This window comes from Podarcis filfolensis (genome assembly GCF_964270895.1).
Source record: "Podarcis filfolensis genome assembly, chromosome: W".
NCBI lineage: Eukaryota > Metazoa > Chordata > Lepidosauria > Squamata > Lacertidae > Podarcis > Podarcis filfolensis.
The window spans coordinates 40,199,102-40,222,355 of NC_139619.1; the positions used below are offsets into that span (position 1 = coordinate 40,199,102).

Sequence of the window (23,254 nt, forward strand, 5' to 3'; positions counted from 1 at the left end):
CTGACAGTAAGAGCTGTTCGACAGTGGAATTTGCTGCCAAGGAGTGTGGTGGAGTCTCCTTCTTTGGAGGTCTTTAAGCAGAGGCTTGACAACCATATGTCAGGAGTGCTCTGATGGTGTTTCCTGCTTGGCAGGGGGTTGGACTCGATGGCCCTTGTGGTCTCTTCCAACTCTATGATTCTATGATTCTATGATTCTATGACTGGGAACAGTTGTGGACCACCGGTATGAAATTTACGGCATGTAATGCCTTAAGAGAGAATATTATGAAAATGATTTACAGGTGGTACATGACCCCAGTCAAGCTTGCGAAAATTTATCATTTGCCCGATAATAAATGTTGGAAATGTAAAGAAAATGAAGGTACATTCTTTCACCTTTGGTGGACGTGCCCAAAGATTAAGCCTTTCTGGGAGATGATATATAATGAAATGAAAAAGGTATTTAAATATACCTTCCTGAAGAAACCAGAGGCCTTTCTCCTGGGCATAGTCGGCCAATTGGTGCCAAAGAAGGATAGAACTTTCTTTTTTTTTTTTTTTATAAAATATTTATTAAGGTTTTAAAAGTTTATATAAAATAGAAAAAACAAAACAAAAAACAAAAACAGTAAAAATACATACAAAACATACAAAACACATACAACAACAAGTATAATTTCAATCCCTTATATTCATAAAACTTACTTTCCCGACCTCCTCATACCTCCCCTTTCTGTATTCCAATCTCTAATTAATTCAATTCAGCAAATCCTTCCCCTAATTTCTGTATAATTTTTAACCTTTCTTTTCTTAATCACATAATCATTACAGCTTATAACCACTTAATTTCTGAATCAACATCGTTCTAACCTTCAATAATTTTACAATGTTTCCTAAGATAGTCCTTAAATTTCTTCCAATCTTCTTCCGCCGTCTCTTTTCCCTGGTCTCGGATTCTGCCGGTCATTTCTGCCAGTCCCATATAGTCTATAACCTTCATCTGCCATTCTTCCACGGTGGGTAGATCTTCTAAGGATAGAACTTTCTTTATGTATGCAACAACAGCAGCAAGAATACTTATTGCAAAGCATTGGAAGACACAAGAGCTACCCACCCTGGAAGAGTGGCAGATGAAGGTGATGGATTATATGGAATTGGCGGAAATGACTGGCAGAATCCGTGACCTGGGAGAAGAGTTGGTGGAAGAAGACTGGAAGAAATTTAAAGACTATCTTCAGAAACATTGTAAAATTAATGAATCTTAAAATGATGTTGGACTGAAAATAAGTGGCATTAGCAACAAAGTTAATAAGAATATGCAAAAATGAATTGATAAATGGATGAAAATATAGAGTTATAATATGTTAAGATATAGAGTTAGGATAAACGAAAGAGGGTAAGGATTTGCTGACTTGATTATTTAAATGGGAATACAAAAAGGGGAGGTGTGAGGAGGCCAAGGAAATAAGATAACGAGTTAGGGTTACAAAAATGGATTTGTTTTTATTTTCCTTTTCTTACTTTATGTATTTTTCTATGTTTCTTTTATTGTATTTTTTTCTTTTTATATGATCTTTTAAATTTATATCTTTGTAAAACTCCAATAAATATCTTTAAAAAAAATAAATGGAAACACAGAAGGCTAGCCATTTAGGAGGTTTGCAAAGAGGACAAGGGTGTTACGGGGTAATCTTCTAGCAAACAAGCTTGGCACAGCAGATCTGAGAGGTGGTTTTCTGCTCCCGGAAAGCCAGCCTGGAAACCAGGTTGCCAGGTGAAGGAAGAATGGAAAGATCAACCAACTCACTTGCCTTCAAAGAATTTCTGGTTGCCTGTGGCTACTGGGATAGTGCTTAGATATCAGGCTGGCTGACACATCTTAAAAAATACAAGGAAAAGGCTTTTTTTCTTTCATTAGCAAAGCTCCTTTGGGGCCCCGAATAGCTAAGCTGAGGAGGAAGTGGCTGGTATTACTTGTTTGTTCTTGGTCCTGATCTTGCCTGCCCTTGCACACTCCGGTTGTCTTTGCATATTTAACCAGCACGTCTGTTCCGATGGGAGTCCTATTCCTGCAGTTCCACATCCTTCTCTTTGGCACTTGGGCATTCGGTTCCAGGAGCTGGACCTGAGCACAGAGGCTTTCTTCTACTTGGACTCGACAAAGGAGCAAGAGTGGCTGACAGCTGTGGGAAAGGCTTTGCGTTCCAAATCCAAGTACAAGAAAGTAAGTCCAACCCCACCCATTTCTTCAGCAGCCAGACAGCTGTCAGGAGCTGGAGTGAGGAGGAGGAGGAGGTCAGCAAGAAAAAACTCCTGGTGTCAGTGGTGTTTTATTCAAAAGAAGCCAACATTCTTTATTCAAAGAAACCCAAACCGTGCAGGCCTAGTGATCACAGAAACCTTTCCCAACAGGTCTTGCCCCAGTGAGGTAGTTGTGAAGGCTGAAGGTTGCTACCCTCCCACCACTCTCTGAAGTCTCCTCCTCCCCCTGGTCCTTCCCAAGCAACCTGAGACTCTGACACCTTGCCTGTCTTTGCTCCATCCTCTTAATTTCTCTGTGTTCTGGGAGACCAGCAGGGAGGGGAGCTGATCGCAGCAGGATGGGGAGACCCCCTGGCTTCTTCAGCAGCCTGCCTGATCTCTGCCTCTTGACCCCCGCCTCAAGCCTCCACTTCTGCCTCGGATTCTGGACTGCTGTTTGCCGTAGAATCTTCCTGCCCTCCTGCCTCTTCAGTTTCCAACACCTCCTCTTGCTCACAGTCTGCTCCCTCTTCTCCCTCTGACGACCCCCCACCAGTTCCCTGGCTCTGAGCCTTCTTCCCTTGGGGGATCCCCAGTTGGTGCCACCTGCCACTCCTATCTGCATCCAGCCGGCCCAGGACAGCAAGCAATGAACAGAGCTGATAGACATCCCAGTACCTTGCATCTTCTAGGTGCAGCTGGTGCTCATCTTTGTCAGGAAGGACCAGCTCAGCCGCATCAAGGAAGTGATGAGGGAGACAGTGGGCACAGGCATCATGGGGAAGATGGGGAGTAGACCCTGACAGCGGAATTCCCCACGTCTATCTTTCTGTCTGTCTATCTGTTTTTCTAATCTCTGCCAACCAGTTCCCCCCTTTCCTGCTTGCTCACTAACAGCCATCTTTGCTCCGCCCCTGCAGGGTAACAAGGGGTGTGTGGACGCGAGGTTTGTCTGCAACAATACCAGCTTCTGCATGGTCAATTCCCACCTTGCTGCCCACGTGGAAGACTTTGAGCGCCGAAACCAGGATTACAAGGATATCTGTGCCCAGATGAGCTTCCTGCCCCCTGACCAGGGTCTGCCGCAGCTGACAATCATGAAAACGAGTGCGTTTTGAGGGCTTGGAGGGAGAGAGCCTTGGCTGATGTAACTTGTTGGTCTCCGCTATCTGGAGAAGCAAACTGAGTCATGTTTCTGTAACTTTCCTGCCTGTGTGTAGCTCAGGGTAGGCAGCATTTGTTGTTGTTTAGTTGTTTAGTCGTGTCCGCCTCTTCGTGACCCCCTGGACCAGAGCACGCCAGGCCCTCCTATCTTCCACTGCCTCCCGCAGTTTGGTCAAACTCATGCTAGTAGCTTCGAGAACACGGTCCAACCATCTTGTCCTCTGTCGTCCCCTTCTCCTTGTGCCCTCCATCTTTCCCAACATCAAGGTCTTTTCCAGGGAGTCTTCTCTTCTCATGAGGTGGCCAAAGTCTTGGAGCCTCAGCTTCACGATCTGTCCTTCCAGTGAGCACTCAGGGCTGATTTCCTTCAGAATGGAGAGGTTTGATCTTCTTGCAGTCCATGGGACTCTCAAGAGTCTCCTCCGGCACCAGAATTCAAAAGCATCCATTCTTCGGTGATCAGCCTTCTTTATGGCAGGCAGCATAGTGCTCTCCAAATGTTGATAGACCAAAATTCCCATAATTGCTAAGAATTGGCCTTGCTGACTGGGGCTCATGAGAGTTCCACTTCAGCAACACCAGGAGGGTGCAGTGTCGGCGATCCCTGCTGCTGCAGCTGCACCACTAAGGTTTCTACTAGAGCAGCCAGTAGAGAGCAACATAAAGCGAGTGGCAGAGATGTATTAGATTAGATTATAGCAAATGTGGGCAACTTCTCCAGTGATCGGGGTGGGAGTTGCAGTTTGTTAAGGGCAGTAAGGCGAAAGCAGAGCGGCCATTTTGCATGGAGAAGGTTCCAGGCTCAGTCACCAGTGTGTGCAGATCGGGCTGGGCATGATCTCTGCCTGAAAGCTGCTGCCAGTCCATGTAGTCAGTCCTGAGCTTGATGGGTCAATGGTCTGCCTCAATATAAGGTAGCTTCCTATGTTCCTGTGTACTACAGCAGGGTTTGGAGGGCCACAAGCGCCCTGCCCATGAATTAACGTACCAGGGGAAATTCGAAAAGTCTTTGCTGAAAGGACATCAAAGCAGGGGCCAGGTGAACCTCTTTGGGAGATTATTCTGAAAGGTCGGGTGCCATGACTGAAAAGGCCCTGCCATGCTTGAAAGAGCAGGAGTTCCCTGGGAAAGGGATTCTAGTCAGTGGAGAGGCAGTGCAAACATAAGTGGGCCTTCTTCTGGTACCCTTTTCCCAAACCTTGAAACACTTGAAAGGCCAAATGGGATGCTCTGAATTGGGCCTGGAAGCAGTTCAAGAGCCAGTCTAGTTCACAGAGCACTAGCCTAATATGATCATATTGCCCAATCCTAGTTATCAGTCTTACTACATATTGCAGGAAGTGGCAGCAGGCTGCCCCCCGCCCCCCGACCCCGTGAGCTAGCCTGTAGCTGTGGTTGCTTTGCTTTTTTCCAGCATTGTCATCTGATCACTAAAAATGAGCTTCAGAGACTTCTGACCTACGACCAGGTGAGAGACATCTTTGTGTTATATGTGGTGGTTTAGGATATTGCCCTGTTTATTTCCTTTGTCTGGGATACCCCAGCCTAGGCTAGAGAAGCCACTTTCAGGCAGTTAGGAGCAAAGAACATAGGATGACTGCGACTTCTACAAATGCTTTTTAAGGTTGCAGGTTTGTGCAACCTGAATTAGAAGCAAGTCCCAATTAAGTTGGAGGGTTGCCTTGGAATAAGTAGGACTGCTCTGCAGTTTCCCAGTTAGAGGGCTTTCCTAGCTCAGCACACGCTCCAGATGTTGTTGGACTCCCATCAGCCCCAGCATAGCTGCTGTCCAGCAATATCTAAAGGTCTAAGGTTTCCTGCTCTAGGTTTTGCATCTGTCTGGAAAATCTGCGTTGCTCACATGTTCTTATCAGCAGATACTTCCATTAAGTCCAATTAAATTGCTGGTGCTTTTTGTTTTACATTTTTCTCTCCAAGGTTTGTGTGTTCATCATGTTGACGACCTTTCTCCCACTTGGCATAAGGATCATTGGTATTTTGTGTTGAAACAGAGGCCTGATTGCTGCACCTTATGGTGGATTTAAACTCTGTGAGCGTAGTCATGCCTTAGCCCTTTGAGAAGGATGCTGCAAGGAAGGCAAGGGGGGGCAGCCTCAGACTTCCAACATACGCAAAACCATCATAAAACATTAAAAACTTCCCTAAAGGCTGTATAGTTACTTATCTCCTTGACATCTGACGGGAGGGTGTCCCACAGGGCAGGTGCCACTACTCAGAAGGCCCTCTGCCTGCTTCCCTGTAACTTTGCTTCTCACAGTGAGGAAACCGCCAGAAGGCCCTCGGTGCTGGACCCTGATGCCTGGGCTGAACAATGGGGATGGAGACACTCTTTCAGGGCTGAGGCCATTTAGGGCTTTAAAGGTTGGCACCAACACTCAGAATTGTGCTCAGAAACGTCCTGGGAGCCAACGTAGGATGCAAAAGGATGGTTTTGCAGTTGCTCATAGTGTCGGGGTGTATTCTGGTGGTTGTTAACAGTTTGTATGGATTATTGGTACATATAACATTGCATATTGTAGGTATGGCTAACCTGTGGTCTGCCAGATGTTACTGAGCTGCAGTTCCTGTTGGCTCCAGCCATCATGGCCAGTAATCAGGGATGATGGGAATTGTAGTTCTGCAGCATTGTGAGGGCCACGTGTCTGCTGCTCCTGAGTTAGAGGATTTTCCTGTTGTGTGATGCAGCAAAGTAATTTAAGATGACATGGGGCAAAAATGCACAAGCATCCTGTACCTTTAATAATTGTGTATAAGATAGGATTTCAGCAGGTATACCCCTTTTTTTGCACTTGGCTAACCTACTAGTAGGGACGCGGGTGGCGCTGTGGGTTAAACCACAGAGCCTAGGGCTTGACGATCAGAAGGTCGGCAGTTCGAATCCCCGCGACGGGGTGAGCTTCCCTTGCTCGGTCCCTGTTCCTGCCAACCTAGCAGTTCGAAAGCACGTCTAAGTGCAAGTAGATAAATAGGTACCGCTCTGGCGGGAAGGTAAACACCGTTTCTGTGTGCTGCTCTGGTTCACCAGAAGCGGCTTAGTCATGCTGGCCACATGACCCGGAAGCTGTATGCCGGCTCCCTTGGCCAATAAAGCGAGATGAGCGCCGCAACCCTAGAGTCGGTCACAACTGAACCTAATGGTCAGGGGTCCCTTTGTTGTTGTTGTTGTTGTTTAGTCGTTTAGTCGTGTCCGCCTCTTCGTGACCCCATGGACCAGAGCACGCCAGGCACTCCTGTCTTCCACTGCCTCCCGCAGTTTGGTCAGACTCATGTTTGTAGCTTCGAGAACACTGTCCAACCTGGGGTCCCTTTACCTTTAACCTACTAGTACTTCACCTTGGTCTTCCAGCACAACAGTGGCTGTTAATAGATTCCATTGTCAGGCAACAGGGGGTCTTTTGCTTCTCTGCTGATAAGCAATTTCTTTTTGGCTTTAGCTAAACATTCAGCGTACCCAAAAGACAGCTTTTGCTGATTTCACAGAGGGAGAGATCAAGTTCATCCCGACGTACAAATTTGACTCTAAAACAGATCCTGCTTGATAGTTGAGCCTTTGTAAGTAAGTCCTCTCAAACATTCTTCTGCAAGGCTTGTTTGTTTTTCCTAGTCTGCTGAGATGCTAGTAGTGTCCTGCCTTTCCATCCTCCTGAGCAGGCTAGTAAAACATATATTTTAAACATGGCTTTCTGCTAAGCAAGCTGTTGGAGGAGGGCTAGAGTTGAGGGCTGGACGGACTTCCTTTCCTCTGCAGCCAGAATGGACACCAAGCCACAGAGGAAGAGAGAGATCCAGCTCTCCTTCACCTGCTCACTTTGCTTGCATGGAATTCCGGGTTGCCAAAGGCTGCTAGGCGAGTTGTGAAATGCAAGGCTGTGATATGTTGTCTTCCTCAAGCCATCCCTGCTCTGGAAATGTTTTGGCTCCTTTTCCCCACATTTGTCCTGATAATCAGCATCCTCTGTTTCGTGGTGTGTATAAGCGGTGTTGCAGTTCCTTGAAAGGTGCAGCAGGCTGAATGAGAATCCTCTTTGTGTCAAGGAAGTCTGGGAATTAGACTTGGTGCTCTCTCATAAGAGCATGAGAGCAGCCCTGCTGGATCAGGCCATTGGTCCATCTGGCCCAGCGTCCTGTTCTCACATTGGCCAATGAGATGCCTCTTGGGGAGCCCACAAACAGGACCTGGGTGCAACAGCACGCTCCCCTCCTCCAAGCCATACTGCTTCTCTTGGTGGAGTATGTTCTGTGGCCATTATGGCTAGTAGCCACTGAGCCTCACCATCCATGATTTGGCATATTCTTGTGGTTCTTGACAACTGTCAGAAGCCACCTAGGCCTGCTAGTTTCATTGCTCTTGCTGTGGTAATGGGGAAATCAAAAGGACAGGCGGAACATGTAGTGACGAAGCCGGAAAAGGGCAGGCTCCTTTGGGCAGCATTTCAGGTGCCAGAAAGGGTCTTTTGGATCACTGAAAAAATAGTGTCTGAACAAGAATAACGGGGCCCCTTGCTTTGGGGAAGGATCATCATTTGGTGGTGTGCCATATGCTTTGTATGCAGAGTCTCAAGTTGAAAGGCACCTCCACCTGAAAAAGGATTGGGCCACAGAGAGCTGCTGCCAGCCAGAGGAGACTTAATTAATGAATTGTGGGGTTGGAAGGGATCACGAGGGTCATCTAGTCCAACCCCCTGCAATGTAGGAATCCAAACTGGGGGAGGTCAGAAATTCATTCTGACCTGGTAGATGGCAGCTTTTGATTTCCTGACAACTCTCTCCATGAGGCAAAATGCCTGCACACCTGCAAGGTCCGCCCCTTCAGAAGTTGGACTCCCAAGCCCCATCATCTCCAGCTCTTGACCGTGGTCAAGATCACAGGCCGTGTGTGGAGCCAAAGTTGGACTGTGTGAGCCTTGTGTGTTGCCTCAGCCAGTCCAACTGTCTCCTTGCAGTGGGAAGTGCCGTGTGCCAGCATGGTGTGAGCCAATCCTCTGGAGAGGAGGCAGCGTGAATCAGCTCAGCTACCGAAGCCACATGGAATTGAAAAGGAGCGACCACAAGCCCGTCAGCTCCCTCTTCCTCACAGGGGTAAGACCTGCCCTGGCCAGGGCTATCGTCTATTCAGGGTTTTTAGTTGCCTGCTATGTGGCACCTCCTCGAATCTGGGCAGGCCCTGACCAACAACCAGGCCCCTTTCCACAGAGCTCCTCCTTGGCCAATGACTTCCGGTGCAAGGAGTGGGCAGGTTTTGGCTCTGTTAAATCCCTAGGCTTCCATTCTCCACTCTTCTGAGTACACGCTGCTCCTGCAGGCATGGCAGACCACATGGGATGAACTGTATACCTTAACCGTTGGCTCCATTCATGCAATGGAGCTTCTGTGGTACTTGGCTTGGAGCATTTGGCTTCAGCCCATTGGCTCTGGAAGTCACAGCCGCTGCCATCCTGGGGAAGCTCTCAGAGTTACAGTACTTGCCTCTTTCAGGGCTGGGAACAGGGGGGTGCATCAGGCCTTTCTGCTCTTAACTCATGCCCCCCCCCTTTCAGTCGATAGCTCCAACAAATGTGCTCTGCCCCCCCCATAGGTGAAGGTTGTGGCTGACCGACGGTACCGGAAAGTGTTTGAGGATATTGTTCAGTTGATGGACAGGATGGAGAACGAATTCCTTCCCTCCCTGGAGGGAGGTAAAGACGAATAGGATCCTCTCCAACCCCTTAAAGAGGGTTTGCTGCAAAAAGACCAGGGGGGAAAGAAGCCCTTGGCCCATCTAGCTCAGTCTTGAGCGGTTCCCCAGGATTTCCGGGGGATCTCTCCCAGCCCTACCTGGAGATGCTGGGGATAGAACCTGGGACCTTTGCATGCAAGGCTGATGCCCTTCCACTGAGCGGCAGCCTCTTCCTCTTCCTCGCAGGCAAAGACTCCAGGGGTAGCCAGCGTGGTGCCCTCCAGATGCTGGACTACAACTCCCATCATCCCCAGCCAACATGGCCAGTGGCAAGTGCAGCAATATCTGGAGAGCCCCACGTGGACCTGTTGCATGTGCAGTCCCCTAAATGAGAGCCCGGGGCCAAGGACAAACTTCCCCCTGGAGCACGTTTCCTTGCCTCTGCTGAAGGCAAGCACTCTCTTTCCTCCCCCCCCCCCCTTTTGCTCTGCAGTTTCCGTTTGAGAATGTGAAGTTCCGGCAGCTGCAGAAGGAGAAGTTCCAGATCACAAACAACGGGCAGGTCACCCTCCACTTCTCCTTTATCCCCAAGCTCAGTGACAGCCAGTATTGGAAGCCATGGCTTTGCGCTGAGCCCTGCGAGGGATACTTGGAGCCCAGCGCGTCTCTCTCTGGAATCAGAGAACTGTAGAGTTGGAAAGGGACCCCAAGGGTCATCTAGGGAAGGCCTTCCTTTTCTCCTCCTCTTCCCAACCCTCCTCCCTCAAACCTTGGGAGTTTGGTAGAGCAGGGGAGGCTTAACATTTGTGGGCTGCATTGCCCCATGCTCAAGCCTCCAAGGGCCACACGTCAAAGCAGCGGAGCCCAAAGTGTAAAAGTGTGTGTGGCCAGCTTTAAACAAACACACACACACAAATGAATTGAAGCCAAACAATGCTGGAGGGTCCCCAAACACCTTTTGGCATCGCAGGGAACCAGTGAGAGCAGTCCGTCCAAAAATTACTTTTTTAAAACAATGCGTATTTTTATGTTGTGGAGGCACAAAAATATCTTGGGGAACATATACAACTAGCCAAACTTTTAAAAACTCAATGAAATGTAAACTAAAAAAGAAAGTTACATTGGGGGCGCAAAAATCCTTTCCCTTTTTATATTCTTTTGTTAGGATCACTTTCTCTTACCCTCCAGTATCCTGTCACCATCTTCTGTGCAGCTGCTGCTTTGGAGGACTAGAGAGGAAAGTGGGGGGGGGGGGACTGAGTCGCTTCTTCTCCTAATTCTTGAAGTTAAGGTTTCCCCCATACACCTGTGAGAACAGGATGCTGTATTAGATGGGCCATTGGCCTGATCCAGCAGGCTCGCATTGTGTCCTTCTGTTCAATTCTTCACTGTCTTCACTTTTAATTTACAGACAAGCAAACCTGGCTGTGCCAAAGAGTGTATCTACCTGACCTCCTCCCGTTTTAGGTGAGACGGTGGACATTTCCCTGGATGTGTACGTCAGCAAGGAAGAGAAGATTGAGGCTATCTTTGTCCTTCACCTTGACCGTGGCAAGGACTATTTCCTCACCATCAGTGGGAGCTACCTACCAAGCTGCTTCGGGACCTCCTTGGAAGCCTTGTGCTGGATGTCTACCCTTCCCACCCTGCTTCCCTGCTTGAAAAACAGCTGCTCTTCCACTCAGAAATGTGGGGGCTGGGGGTCCTCCGCTGCATTCAGCTTCAGCTTCTGTAGCTGTGCATCCGCTTCCTGTGTGCTGTTCATGCCCTTTGTTTGCCTTGACTGAGTCATCCCAGGTTCTGGTCCTCCCACCTGCCCTTTCGCAGGGCCACTGAACCGTGTGCATTTCCCTGCCATCTGCCCAGATACTGTTCAGCCAACGGGCTGTTTCTTTCTCTTCTCAGGGCCTGTGCCATTAACACCCTTGGTTGTCTTTTGCTCTTGCCTTCCTCCTCTGATCTCAGGGAGAAGACAGCTTCCTAGAAAAGGTAACAGTTGGTTTGCTATCCTCTAGATGTTCTTGTAGCGGGCTCAAATCAGGTACAGGCAACGCCCCGTTTACACGGGGGTTGCGTTCCGAGGTACCGTGCGTTTAAATGAAATTGCGTATATTGGGGACAGCATTGGAAAAGCCTGCAAACACCCTCTAAACTTCCGGAAGCCCTTTGGAAAGGCCTTTTGAAAACCAGCAGCCTCCCTGCAAAACTCCTTGCTCCAACTCTCCACAGGCCTGAGAGGTCGGTGCCAAAGCTCCTGGGAGGGAGTCGAGATGCTGTTTCCATGCCACTTTGCCGCTTTTGTGCTCTGGGGGGGGGGGGACATTTTTGCCCCTTCAAGTGCCCCTTCCAGCTTTGCGGCAGTGTGCATGTGCCTCGAAGGCACGTAAATGGAGTTGCCCTTGTCAACGATCAGCAGCTGCTCCATGCAGTGGCAGGTGGTCCCTTAGGGCAAACCAGGCACTACCCCACCAACCTCACCTGCCTGCCTTCTGACTCAAATCCAGTCCAGGTGGTGACTCTAGCTCTCTGCGTTTTTCTCTTCCCTAGTCTCAACGTGGCCCTTGTAGAACTCGGCAGAGGAGAACGGAGACGAAACCAGAATTTGCCAGCACTGCTTGTAACTGATTTTGCGCTGCTTGACTCTGGGTCCGCTTGCGATTGGCAGCACGGGAGGCAGAAAGCCCAGTCTCATGATGCAGGCGCCAGCCCCCTCTGGCCCCAAGAGCCAGTTTTCTCCTTGTTTCTGTGCTCAGCCACTGCTGCACAGGCTATGCCACTCTGGCTTACTCTTACCACCTGAGCACTGGCATTTGGGAAGCGGTAGTGGCTGCTTTGGGGTGGCTCAGGGAAATGTCACTCCTCTCGAAATCAGATATACTTGGGTGTATTATCCTAGCCACAAGGAGACAGTGGTGACTGTCAATTTGGACAGCTGTAGACATTGAGAATCATGGAGGATATGTTTATCAGTGGCTACCGGTCAGGGCTATTTCTTGCCACTATTATCACAAACCACATGCTTTTGATTACCAGTTTCTGGGGAACATGATGGACAGAGTGCTCTTGTCCCCGTGTCCCTATGGACTCCCAAGGGCATGTGGTTGGCCATTCTGGGAACAAAATGCTGATCTAACCCAGCAAGGCTCCTGTGTTCTTTAGCATGCACCAGCTACTCTTGCACTAAGACTCTGATACAGTATGTGTCATTCCCCACATCAATACACTCTCTCTCTCTCTCTCTCTCTCTCTCTCTCTCTCTCTCTCTAGACAGGGGCGGGGAGTATTGGTGGCGGGGGGGGGAGGGGAGGGGGGATGAACTGGGTCCTAATCAACAGCTGCCCTGGGGATGAGGGGATCAAATTCTCCATCCTTGTCAACTCCTTTTAGTGATGGGCTGCTTGCCACTGCTGTGCTCCTAAAGCTCTCTTGCTCCCCCCTCCTCTCTTTCTCTTTCTCTTGAATGTGGTAGCTTGAGATAGAACTAACCACCCTGAACATTTCTGGAGAGGAAGATGGGAAGGAGGCAGGAGGCATGGTTCACCAGCTGCTGTGTGCTGCATTGCCCAGACAAAGTCGTGGGCTGGGGCTCCAGCTGTTGCTCAGTTTCTACCACTGCCTCTGCAACGTGCTCTAGACAAGGGGTGGTGAACATGTGACCCCATCATCTCATCATGCTGGCTGGGGCTGCAGCCCATCAACCTATGAAGGCCCATCCATGTTCTGTTGCTGTTTTTGTTACTTATTTCCTGCCCTTCACCCTAAGGTCCCAGGGCAGGTTCCAGCAATTTAAATAAAATGTTAGCCAAACCTCATGTCCACAGCTGCATATTCAGTAAGCTTTTGGGTGAACTCCACATCCGGAGTGGGAGGATTACGAGCTGCATATTAATAGGGGGAGGGGGACGGCGACGGAGGTAGCAGCCTAATTAGAGCCTCCGACTTCAACTAAGCGTTTTTATTAGTTTTTATTAGTTTTAGCCTCTTCAAGACCTCAAAACTGCACCTTAAGGACTTTAAAGACTATTGGCTGTCTGTCTCGTCGCCTCGTTTTAATTAGTTTAGTCTTTTATTGTTTTATTGTTTATTTATTGTTTTACCGTCGCACTGTTTACTGATACTGCTACACTGACTTACAACCTTGGAGCTCCCGGACGACGGATTGGCTTGAAATACAGCTAAAGAAGCAGAGGAAACCGCTGAACTCCATTGAGCCTAACTTCGATAAGATAAGTCCAAGAACTCCCCCATGAATACCCTCCCGCCCCAAGTTAAGGCTTAAAGAAGGAAAGGTAGGGAGGCTCCCTGATCCAACAGCCTGGATACCGGTTTTCCAAACTTTACCTCTACCTTTATTTCTACAATAAAGTGCCCAATAAGGGAAGCTTCCAACTTAGAGAATGGTGTTCACAAGACAGAGCTATAAAGAGCTGGGAATCCCCCTCACCAAAGCGGCTGAACCCTCTACAAGAGGAAGGCAGGTGAAAATCTCACAATATTTTAAACCGAAAACAGACAAAATAAATAATGCTGACAAACGATACCCCCACGAATGGTCCATAGACCGCACCAGGTACGGGGAGCCTATGGAAACAGACGAAGAAGGGGTGGGAGTCAATCTGGCAACGGAAATAAAACAAGCTGCCATAGAAGATGAAACCTCAGTGAATCAACCGGGGCTGGAGCAGGAACAAGAGCCACAAGAGGAAAACCCAGTAACTAAGACAGATGACCCCTCCCAAAGACCCAGGCCCGGGGAGAAGATGGGGTTTCACACGAATGAGGACCTGGAGGACACAAGAGCCCAATATCTGGACTTGGAATGCCTCCCCTACACACTAACAGGGCTATATAATGATCTGTTAAATGAACAGAAGTTGCAGATAGGCAGAGAACTGGGACACATCAAAGACTTCCTCTCAGAATGCTTGGGCCTACTTACCACCCTGGCTGAAATAACTAGGAGAATAGACATCTTGCATTCATATAAAGTTCTCTCTAGCACACCAAACGATAACAGCATTAAGGAAAATAAAACCCGACATGAGGTGGAAAAAAGGAAAACATCTAGGATCAAAGCAAACCAGAAGGGAAACTTAATAGACCCTAAGAAACCCCTCTTAAAGGGGAAGTGTCCCAGGAATAAAGAGAAGAAGCCCAAGAACGTAAAAATGGGAAGGAAGACAAAGCTCCCATCTCGAACAAAGAAAATGAACTTCACAAGACTATTTAAGCTACTAGAGAATTCAAATTCAACGAGCCCAGCTAACCCAGTTCTGCCACCCCTTGATAAAAGTCGAAGCCCAAGCCCAAATAAAAACCTCCATAAGGCTGGGCTTTTCAATTCAACAGAGGAACTCCATAAGGCTAGGCTTCATAATTCAACAGAGCAATTAGCGCTCCCGAATGGAACCGCGGGAAAATCAAGGGAAAACCCGAGCCCTAAGCAAGAAACTACTCCTAAAACAACATACTCTCGCAGAAATCTAATTCTTAATAAACAAAAACTTATCATCCTACCTGTATACATGCACAAAGATCTCCTTTCCCCAGCACAACAGAGAATCTATATTCTCAAGAAAACTGAATTAGCCGTTAGAGGGCTCGTCCCAGCAGAAAACATCATTAACGTTAAATTTCTGCCATCAGACAAGGACCTAAACAGAGTTGTGGTAACATTCAGAGACTGGCACACAACCAAACTAGTTTCAGACAATAAGGACAAGCTACAAAGGGTTGGATTGCAGGTGACTCGCCTATTCGAAGTGTCCGGTACTCCCACTCCTCTCATCGAAACAATCAAGACTGATAAGATAAAAATAAAGCCGACAATGTCTATGATGGACAAGAACTGTAAGATGCTTCAACTAGAGGCAGATAAAGCCCCAAACCAGCTGGCTAAAAGACCAAAAACCCTATCCCCAAACCACGTACCAGATGAAAGCTCCAGCATAGAGAAGGAAAACCGTTTCATAGCAACTATTGAACAAATACATAAAGCTCAGGACGCACTAATTGAAAGATTAGCATCCATAAGGAAATCTATTACACTCCTAGCCACACCCGTCACCAGGGAATTTAACTATGCAACTTATACCACAAAACCTTTATCCAACAGTGAGTGGACACTAAGGCGATTCCTATCGCCAGAGGAACTCGGACCTACGGAACCACCTATAGCAAAGAAAACAATAACACATCAAGCTGAAATAGCGGTACCACCAGGCAAGAACGGTTCAATCTTTGTGGACAACCTAGGAGCCCTAGACACCATTCACACGGATGACTGAAATAAGGTCACGAGGAAAGAACGCCCCTCCGGGACACTAAAATATGTCCAAGCACACACCGTGCCAAAATGTCCCACTATACACCCCAAAAGGGACATAATGAATGATAAATTCCAAATTGGCCAGAAGCCTAAGTTTGATTGTCCCTTGAGATGTCTGACAATCAAAAATCACAAGCTGACCACCTGTACGTGGAACATCGCAGGGTGGGGAGCTAAAAGCAAAGATCCCAATCTAATGGACTTCCTCACTAAATTTGACATCCTATTCATCCAGGAAACCTGGTCGATAGACGAGCTCTACCTGGATAATTACCACTCGTGTATAAAAAGAGCAACACCTAGTCAAAGAGGGGGCAGACCCAAAGGAGGCTTAGCCTTACTGTTCTCAACGCAGATACAAGCTAATATTACCCAATTACCCTCCAATGATGAATGGTCTGTAGCAGCAGTTTTAGATTTTGGACAAAGCAAACTGCTATGCATAAACTTATACTTACCTACATGTCGACGGCAGGCACAAGTAGAACAACTATGGAAAGAAGTGGAAGCCCACTTGGTGCAATGGAGGAGACAACACCCGTCAGCCATGATACTACTAGCTGGTGACCTAAACGCAAGAGTGGGCCCCAACGACAATGCCCTATACGCACATTTTCACCAATGGCCTCCAGAAATGGAAACTATCCCACCCCTAATGACAAGATCATCCTACGATAAGACATGCAACATTGGAGGACTACATTTAGCACAGATGGCCTACAGACAGAATCTACACTTACTGAATGGGGCTATACAAGGAGATTATCCTGGTCAATATACATATTGGTCAGGACACAAACTGTCAACGATAGATTATTGCATTGCTTCCCAGGACCTGATCCCTAGGATATCAAAATTCAACATTACAGCAAGAGCTGAAAGTGATCACCTACCTTTATCCCTCGTGTGCGATTTACCCTTTGATCTGCCCAAACCACAACACAGATATCAACCAGATCTAACACCTGGAACAGGCCTCAAGAAAATCAGATGGAATGGACAAGTGAGCGAGCGGATATCTAATTGGTACAAATCTGAGGAGAGCTACCGTCTCTCAAAAGCAATTATGAAAGGGTGCCTAGAAACAGAGGAGAGCGCCCTGAACATGATGACAACATATGAAATGCTTATACAAAAAATTCAAGAGTTTGTTGTAAAACCGAATTCCAAGTCTCCCCATCATAGGAAAGCTTCCAGGGAGTGGTTCGATCACGAGTGTATAACCTCCAAGAATTCATTGATCCACTCCTTCATCTGCCATAAGGATAATCCAACAGAGGATAACAGACAAAAGATGCTTGAAGCCAAAAGAAGCTACAAAAAACTCCTGACACAAAAGAAAAGATACGCAATGAAGTTATTATGGCAGCAACTGATAGAGGCCTCCAAATCAAGTAACCCATCATTATTCTGGAGAATCGTAGCTGTACAGCCGGATAGGGGCCTATCACAACTATCCTGCTGCATATCAATGAAAGCTTGGGAAACACACTTCCATAATCTTTACGAGGAATCTAGCGATGAGTCCTATGCATTAGACATACCGGAAGATCAGATACAGCCATGGCCAGCAGTCTCAATAACAGAGACTCATCTGCTGATTGACCAACTAAAGAACGGGAAAGCCCCCGGAATTGACTGTATACCAGCGGAACTTTTTAAAACCAATGCGAACTGGTGGGCCCCCTTGCTAGCCTCTCTGTTCACATATATAGATAGAACTGCACAGATTCCACACGACTGGGGGACTTCCATCATTATTCCCATTTACAAGAAAGGCTCGAGGGACGATCCCTCCAACTATAGACCTATAAGCCTCCTGAATATAATAAGTAAATTATACGCTAAACACCTCAGCGAGAAACTGTGCGAATGGATAGAAAGAGCGAAGATTCTTGATGATGCACAGGCAGGATTTAGACAGGGGAGATCCACAATGGATCACTGCCTGATCCTACAGCACCTAGCTGAGAAATACACGTCGCACCACAATCACCACCTATTCGCAGCATTTGTAGATTTTAAAGCAGCCTTTGACTCCATCCCAAGAACCCGACTCTGGGACAAACTTAACAAATCATCCATAGACCGACGTCTGCTGCTACTAATATACAAATTGTACAACAACACACGACTTCGTATAAGATGCAGCCAAGAAGGTCAACTCTCTAATTTCATTAGAACAACAAAGGGAGTTAAACAAGGATGCATTTTGGCCCCCTTTTTGTTCAACATCTATATAAACTCCCTAATAGACCACCTACAAGGAGCGGATACACACGCCCCAAAATTAGCAGACAAAAAACCTGCCTATCCTACTCTATGCAGACGATGCGGTTATATTGTCCCAGACTCAGATGGGCCTCAAAAGAGCTCTTAACAGCTTATCCCAATACTGTAGAGAAGAGAAATTAACAGTGAACTACCAAAAAACAAAAATCATGGTTTTCTCTAACAAAAGAAAAATATACAGATGGAATTTAGACAATCAGGAGATTGAACAAGTGACATGCTTTAAATATCTAGGAGTTATATTCCAAGCATCAAGGAAGAAGACTGCCCACATAAATTACAGCTCCTCTACAGCACAAAAAAGTACAACAGCAATCCTAAGATTCCATCGTACAACGGGAGGAAATTTCATTCCTGCTACAATTAAACTATTCGTTGCAAAACCAACAGCACAAATACTATACGGCGCACCACTCGTCTCCCTCTCTAATCTAGACCCATATGAAAAGATACAATCAGGTTTCCTTAGATCACTCCTGCAAACACCTAAATGTGTCCCAAACGCCGCCCTACGACTGGAAGCGGGCTTATACAGCATTAAAGCCAAAGTATGGATAAGAACCTTATGCACTTGGCTAAGACTTAACAACTCGCCGGCTGGACTACTTTCCCTGATGCTTCTTGACAAATTCCAATCTAGTTGGTTGAAGGGCACTCTCAGAAAACTGGCCACATATGGTCTCTCCCCAGAGTATCTATTAAGTTTAGAAAGGGGAAGGGCCAAGAACATAATCAAAGAAAGACTCAGGGACATTGAAGCCCAAAATGACTTTAATCAACTTCCGATAACTTACAAACTTCTATACATCCCCCAAAGGCCCCATCTAGCAAACTATCTCAAAGTTCTAGACAACGCTAAACACCGATGGGCATTTTCCAGGGCCCGCTTTAACGCTCTCCCTTCAGCTCTTCTAGAGGGAAGATACAATAAAATACCGATCGAACAAAGATTATGTCCCTGTAAAAGCAATGAAATCGAAACCATTGGGCATGTCATCTTATACTGCCCATTATATCGAGACTCAAGAAAAGAGCTGATCGAACCAATTCTGAGGAAAATACCTCGCAGTACAGACGACACCTATATCAGACACCTCTTAGCTGACAAAGAGCCCGAAATTAACAGGTCCGTGGCAAAGTACTGTTACATTGCAACAAGAATAAGACGAGCAATGATGTCAACAACGGAGTTCAAATTGTAAACATCGAAGGAACGATAATAAACAGTAGCGACACCTGAATTGAATTTTTAAAACTTTAAAAGTCAAAACCTGGTTATAAATATAAGCACCAATTCTGTGAATTGGCCATATTACTACTGTATTTGTAGCACAATACTACTTTTAATGTCATATTTTTATAAATTGCTTCCTGGTCACTGACCGTATTAAAGATATTTGATTTGATTTGCCCACAGTCAAGTCCAGTCATGCATCCAAACAGCTTCACAGCTTTAACCCCCATTTGAAAACATCAGCCTGGCTAGATAGAGCAGAGGTGGGGAATCTTGACAGGCCCGCAGGCCCCACATCTAGCATCATACGTGGTGTCAAGGTAAAGACATGGCTGCAAAGGAGCTTCAAGGGTGCGTTCAATTGTTCTTTGGCAAGCAGGGTTTGTTGACCGCACTTTTGGAGTTGACCACTAGTATTTGCTGTTTGGATTGAAACCATGCCTGCAGAAGGACATTTCCTCGGCAGATCAGCTTTGCAGGCAGCTTCGTCAAGAGGGGAGGTGTGGGATAATTACAGTGGGGTGGCTCAGTTGGTAGAGCGTGACACTCTTAATCTCAGGGCTGCGGGTTCAAGGTCCACCTTGCGCCAAAAGGGGAAACTTGCAAGGTGGGCCCAGATGTATAAGGACCAAGCTTCTTGCTTTGGACCAGCCTGGGAAGGAGGCAGGCTGCAGGTAACAGGACAGAACATTTCCCTTGCCAGGCTGTCAATAGCTGGCAGTGACCACTCGGTGGCCGAAGCTCTGCTCATCTTCCTGGAGGCAGTGCCAGAACCAGTCCTTTGCTATGAACTGTATCAGCGCTGCCTTGAGTGCTCACATGACAGCCACCTCTGTTGCCAGGTCGGCCCCAGAGCCCCATCTCTTCCTGGCTGGTCTGTGGTGTGTACAGAAGCATAGAATCAGAAGGGATTTCCAAAGTCATCTAGTCCAAATGTTGCCGCGAGTAACAGGAAATCCACTAAAACATCCCTGAAAGCCAGTAAACCGGCACACTGGCAGGAGGGCTAGTCTGGTCTGGGAAGCCTTGTTAACTGCAGAGGTTGCTGATGTCTCCTTTGATAACCATCCCTCTCCGTTGTGGAGGGGGGTGGGGTGCGCACATGTTGCCTTTTTGCTTTCTGACCAGGACTTGTAACAATAGCCCACCTGTTTCAGTGAACCTCGCTTGAATTTCCAACCCAGGAAGCGGCCATATACTGGGCCATCTAGCTCAGTATTGTCGAAATTGACAAGCAGTGGCTCTCCAGGATTTCAGACAAGGGATGTTCCCTACCCTCCTGGGAGATGCTGGGGGTGGAGCCTGAGACTTTCTGCATGAAAAGCAGGTGGTTTACTGCAGAGCTATGGCCCTTCCCCCAAGATATCTCAGTTGGTAGAGCATAAGACTCTTCATCTCAGTGTCCTGAGTTCGAGTCCCACCTTAGGCATTGCAGGGGGTTCGATTAGTTAACCCTTGTGGTCCCTTCCGACTCTGCAGTTGCATTATTCCCCAAAGTTCCCAGCAGAGTTCTAGTCCGGTTACCATTTTAAACATTCTTTTTTTTTTATGCCAGGTCTAAACCTGCAAACATAACAAGTACACCGTGCTAGTGATCCATGCCCCTCCTCTAGCAAAGCTCTGCACTGAAACTCCAAACCGCCCCTCCCTGTCTTGCAGGTGATCTGCCAGTTGCCGCGGTCGCACCAGAACGTGTTCCGCTTCGTGGTGGCTTTCCTGCGGGAGCTGCTGAAATACTCTGAGAGCAACAATGTCAGTGGCAACATGCTAGGTAAGGCCTGCCTGTCCTGGCTGGGAGCTGGCCTTCCTCCTGCTCCCACCTCCTCTCATGCAAATGTTTTCGCTTCCCTGCAGCCACCCTCTTCGCCAGCCTCCTGCTACGGCCTCTGCCCAACGTTCTGCCGAGTGCCATCGGCTTCCTCCTGGGCTTCCTGCTGGGGGTGGATGACTGCGAAAGGTGCCAAGCGTGACTGGAGACGAAGTGGGGAGGGAAGAGGCAAGGCCCAGCCTCTGTTCTCTGGTGCCTGCCCTTCCCCTTGTGCCATCTTGCCATGTGCCAGCTCCCTTCCCTGTGCTTTGCCCTTTCCACCTTTTCCTCTTGACTCCTGACACGGTTGCACACTTGGCTTTCCACATGGTTCCAGGGCATTGGCAGCAGGTTCAGGGTGCTTGGGGAGGGACCCTGTTGGAGGACAGTCATTCCCCTGCCCATCCTACTACCACCACTGCTGCTCTCAGTCCCTGCGCAGTAGTCCACGCTCTCCCCTTCTGCTGCAGCTGAGCATGTGCTACTCTTGGTGGGTACCAGGCATAAGGATTCCTGGCCTGTCCTGGGATTGCAGGACCTCTTTCTCTGTCCCCCCAGCCTTGATGCTCATCAAGAAGGGGCAGGGCAGCCACTGTGGCCCACGTACGCCTTAGCCTGCTCTCTATAGTTCAGCTATCTGTCCCCATTCTGCCAAGTAGAGTTCTAGGGTGTTCATTCTTCATGAGACACTAAGCACTGCCTAAAGGGACCAGGGAGGAGGAGGGGGCGCAGGCTGGGAAGCAGGAGGGGAGCTGAGGCAGTGGGTACAGCTGGGTTGGGTTGGGCTCCCCACCCGACCCCAAGTTCTGCAACTTTGTCTTTCTGCTTTTCTGTCCTGGGTTCCTGTACTTGGTGCACACACACTCTTAATTTATTGGGAAGCGGTTGTTTCAAAATGAAAGATCCGTTGTGCAGAGATTGTTCTGGTGTTTGGAGGGGAGCTACACTTGCCTTGGCTGGTTTCTCCACTGCTCTGAAGCTCAGCCAGACTTTCCAAATGTAGCCGCCTTGGGCCCTCGCAGCACACATGAGGGAGAGGCTGTGGAGAGGGGGTGCTGCATGGGGCATCAGGTCGTGCAGATACCATGGAATCTGACTTCGCTCTTCACAACAAGGCTTGCAGGTGCAGAAAGAGGGCTACATTGCTTCCCCAAGGTGTTTCTCAATTGCTTTCCTTCCTCATACTGCTTGCAGCTTGCAAGTTTCAGCCCAGCAGCAGCTGGCTGCGAATTATTGAATAGACTCTTGAGGGGAGGTCTGCCCTCCCCTCTCCCCATTAAGCTTTGTCTCCAGGGCTCAGTGGTAGGAGGGAGAGCAGAGGAAGAAAAAGAACTGGGCTTGGCTTGAGGGGGTTATGAGAGCATATGTGCACCTGGTGCCAAGGGATAAGGCTGCAGAACTGAGCAGAGCACACTTAAGAGCAGGAGGAGCTGAGCCCTGCTCCCGCCACCACCATCAACAGCAACTCCTAGATGTCCACTTGTTCTTCTCAAGGGAGTCCCAAAAATGACCAAAGGAGACTGGAGCTCTGAGAGCAGCTATGGAGACTGCAGAGTCTGGATGGGGGCTCTTTTATTACTTATTTTCATTTGAAGTGGGATGGAGTGGAGGCTAGATGGATCACTTTGAGGGGGGGGAAGCAGGTGCTGAGCAGTGGAACGGGATTGGGAACTTCCCCCTTCCCCACTGAAATAATCCAACTGGGCACCCTAGGAATTGGCAGGGCCAACCTGCGCATGAGGCGTTGCGAGGCCATTGGCTCAAGGGGGGGCAGATCAAGGTCCATAGAGCACCATGCTTGCAGCCATGCCACTATTGTGACCACGGTCAGGCCCTTGTGAGGGTTTCGCCAACACAACCTGCTCCTCTCCAGCCTCCTTTCCTAAAGGAGAAGCAGAGGCAAGGCTCAGGGTGTTTCTGCCTCAAGCAAGAACATCCTCAGCTGGTCCTGGCAGTGGACATTAGAAATTGCTTTCGATATGAAAAAGAGTGGAATGCAGGAAAGTGGGGGGAGGGGAGTGTGTTAAAGGAAAAGGGAGGAGTTTTCCAAACTAAAATGGGGGTTGAAGACAGAGCTCGATTGAGTCACAAAAGGGGCTTCTGCCAGCCCAGTGGAATTTCCGGCTCCCCACATCCCAGTGTCTTAAAACACAAGAAGAGCTTGGGGAGTCAATTTTGTGCATAAGGTAGATGTTTGGCATGGTCTGTCCTTGATGTGAAAAGAGGATCCTTTCAATATTTACTTTGGTGAACTACAGCTCCCACAACAACAACTCTGAAGGTGACGCAGATGTTCAGAGCGGGGTGCTGATAATGCCAAGGTCCTAAGTTTGATCCCTGTATAGGCCAACTGCATTATTCCTGCATTGTAGGGGATTGAACTAGATCAGTGGTTCCTAATTGGCTAATTACTGAGGACCCCTTATTTTTCAAAAGCCAAGCCGCAGACCCCCTACTTTTGAAAAAATTGATAACTCTATGGTAGTTACCTCTGCAAAGCAATTTTTTGAACAAAATGTGGGGTAATAAG

At 48.0% G+C, this 23,254-nt stretch overlaps 1 protein-coding gene across 1 annotated transcript in view; it reads left to right on the forward strand.

Moving 5' to 3' along the window:
• Positions 1 to 23,254, forward strand: part of LOC310753814 (inositol polyphosphate 5-phosphatase OCRL-like) — a gene marked incomplete at both ends in the record, with an annotated part of 81,232 nt that overhangs the window by 54,219 nt on the left and 3,759 nt on the right. The window contains 9 exons of the mRNA XM_083595148.1: positions 4,801 to 4,854; positions 6,842 to 6,935; positions 8,332 to 8,486; positions 8,983 to 9,093; positions 9,557 to 9,722; positions 10,531 to 10,682; positions 19,640 to 19,759; positions 20,577 to 20,688; positions 20,772 to 20,874. Coding sequence (XP_083451274.1) covers positions 4,801 to 4,854; positions 6,842 to 6,935; positions 8,332 to 8,486; positions 8,983 to 9,093; positions 9,557 to 9,722; positions 10,531 to 10,682; positions 19,640 to 19,759; positions 20,577 to 20,688; positions 20,772 to 20,874 — 1,067 coding nt within the window. The remainder of the gene's footprint in view (positions 1 to 4,800; positions 4,855 to 6,841; positions 6,936 to 8,331; positions 8,487 to 8,982; positions 9,094 to 9,556; positions 9,723 to 10,530; positions 10,683 to 19,639; positions 19,760 to 20,576; positions 20,689 to 20,771; positions 20,875 to 23,254) is intronic.